Here is a 2,431-nt window from a genome sequence, read left to right on the forward strand (position 1 = left end):
TATATAGGGAGCAAGTAATTCACGAGAAAAATAGTTCACGAAAATATAATTTGCGAAGATTTAATTGATCCTGTTATTATCTAGTGTAACAAGTTAAAAATGATAATAACAGAATCAACAATATAGGTAATTGCAGGCCCCCAAAAAGGCATTAAATAGCTGAAGGATTAAAAATGAATCAAAGGACGTACTACCTGCTGGAAATAACAGTCAAAACTCTTATTTCCAGCAGGGAGACATACTTAGTATATCCTTTGGTTAACTTTTAATACATATATATATATGTGTGTGTGTGTGTGTGCGTTTTGTGCGCGCGCGCGCACGTGTGTATAAAAGAAAGGTGGCACAGGTGGAGAGTTTGTACAGGACGAAATGAGAAAAAAACAATTATGTGGGTGGGTCATTAAGAATTTTAAAGTCACTGAAGGTGAAAAAGAATAAGTAAAAGAAAAGAAAAAGGAAATGAAGCAAGACACAAAATAGTTAAGAATCACTGAAAATAAAGCAAAAATGTACTCCGTCAATTTTGACGGATACTACACTAGTAATAATTCTAATAATAACCGTGGATACATTACCAACTTTGTTATTTTTATTCACTTTACTCTCTTAAACTGAGGAAATTTATGTGTTCTTATGTTTAGAGAAATCTACTGTCAAAAGACAAAGTGTTTACAGACAACATAGTTGCTAAACTAGAACAGCTTACTTAAGATTATTGGTAATCCTCGGTCTATTGTAGCCCTAAGTATTTTTTATTCTAAAAGTAAATAAAGAAAACTGTAGTTACTTGATTTCCACATAAACATATTTTGCTTTCTAGTTTATCAACGGTCCCGTTTCTTGTGCCAGAGATGTTAATATAAAACATATTGCTTTGATAGATAATTGGATATTCACTGAATTATTAAAGATAAGTTGTGTGTGAAGCGGGAGTGAAAGTTTATGTATACGTGAGAGCATGTGTATGAGCATGCATGTATGGTGTGCTTACGCAAATATTGGCAGGTATCCGTGTACATGTTTGTGTTTTTGTACTATGTATTTGAAAAGCAACTAAAAATATCCAATATTTTTTTGATTCTGTAATGATTTTCTTTAGTCATTAGTTTTATTTTCATCTTTTCTGTTTATCGATGTCTTAGTTACAATAATGCATATCGAGTCTTTGAGTACATTTTTTGCAAAGTACAAAGCAGCACCAATAAAATTTGCAATGGCAGTCCTCCGTTACAACCTTTGGAATTGTGACGAAGCCGCGTCCACAACACATGAGCACACAACCATCCAGTCCGTCACTTTCTCGTTTGCAACGACGGTTCCGTGTACCGAGAGAACCGTAAGTTGTGTTTGTCAAGCAAAAATCTGGTGATTGTTTCAGATAGACCAGGTCTTTTTTGGATGGTTTCTTCAGCAATCTGCGAAGCGGTTTTAATTTCCGTTTTTTTCGGCTGAATTTCATTTGAGATGCGCTGTCATAACGTTTGAAGAGATATGAACCGGTCGAACGGAAGCTATCCATACTGCGCCAACATATTCTCACTGAGCAAGAACCAGATACTCCATGACACTTACATACTTTCTTGATGTTTGCCTTTATCGCCTGAAAAACAAAATATGGAAAAAAAATATGGAAAAATTATATATATATATATATAATCGTAAATATACTGTTGAAACAAAATAAAGTAAAACAACGAGGAAATAATAATAATAATAATAATAATAATAATAATAATGATGATGATGATGATGATGATGATAATGATGATGATGATAACAACAACAACAACAACAACAACAATAATAATAATGATAATAATAATGATGATGATGATGGTAATAATAATAATAATAATAATAATAATAATAATAATAATAATAATAATAATAATAATAATAATAATAATAATAATAATGATAATAATAATAATAAGACTAAAACTATACCTGTTGTCATAGGTGCCTTAGGAATGATAGCAAAAGGATAGCTGATTCCTACCTAGCTCAGGTACTAGGAAACCCCGAACTGGCAGAAATTCAAAAGATAGTGCTAAAGGAAACTGCCCATATCTTACTGCCTATGTATTCTCAAATTTTAAAACAAACTTATAATTTTCTTATGTTTTCTTAAATATTCTCTCGAACAATAGTATTTGATATAAGACACCCGAGGCATAACACCAACTTGAACTTCTAACTTGTTGTCTCTTGAGGTCTCTGGGTGAGACTTGGAGTCAACTTGTACAAATACAAAGCAAAAGCTAAACATACAATAATAATAATAAAAAGAATAATACACACACACACACACACACACACATACACACACACATATATATATATATACATATATATACACACATACATATATACATACATATATACATACATACATACATATATATATATATATATGTTTGAATATATA

The 2,431-nt window shown here is 31.3% G+C and overlaps 1 protein-coding gene across 1 annotated transcript in view; it reads right to left on the minus strand.

Annotated features, from left to right (window-relative positions):
• Nucleotides 1-570: 570 nt before the first annotated feature.
• LOC106870281 (protein Wnt-5b) overlaps nucleotides 571-2,431 on the minus strand; it is a 367,695-nt gene continuing 365,834 nt past the window's right edge. The window contains exon 4 of the mRNA XM_052973218.1: nucleotides 571-1,603. Coding sequence (XP_052829178.1) covers nucleotides 1,142-1,603 — 462 coding nt within the window. The 3' untranslated portion in view covers nucleotides 571-1,141. The remainder of the gene's footprint in view (nucleotides 1,604-2,431) is intronic.

This window comes from Octopus bimaculoides, chromosome 15 (assembly GCF_001194135.2).
Source record: "Octopus bimaculoides isolate UCB-OBI-ISO-001 chromosome 15, ASM119413v2, whole genome shotgun sequence".
Lineage (NCBI taxonomy): Eukaryota > Metazoa > Mollusca > Cephalopoda > Octopoda > Octopodidae > Octopus > Octopus bimaculoides.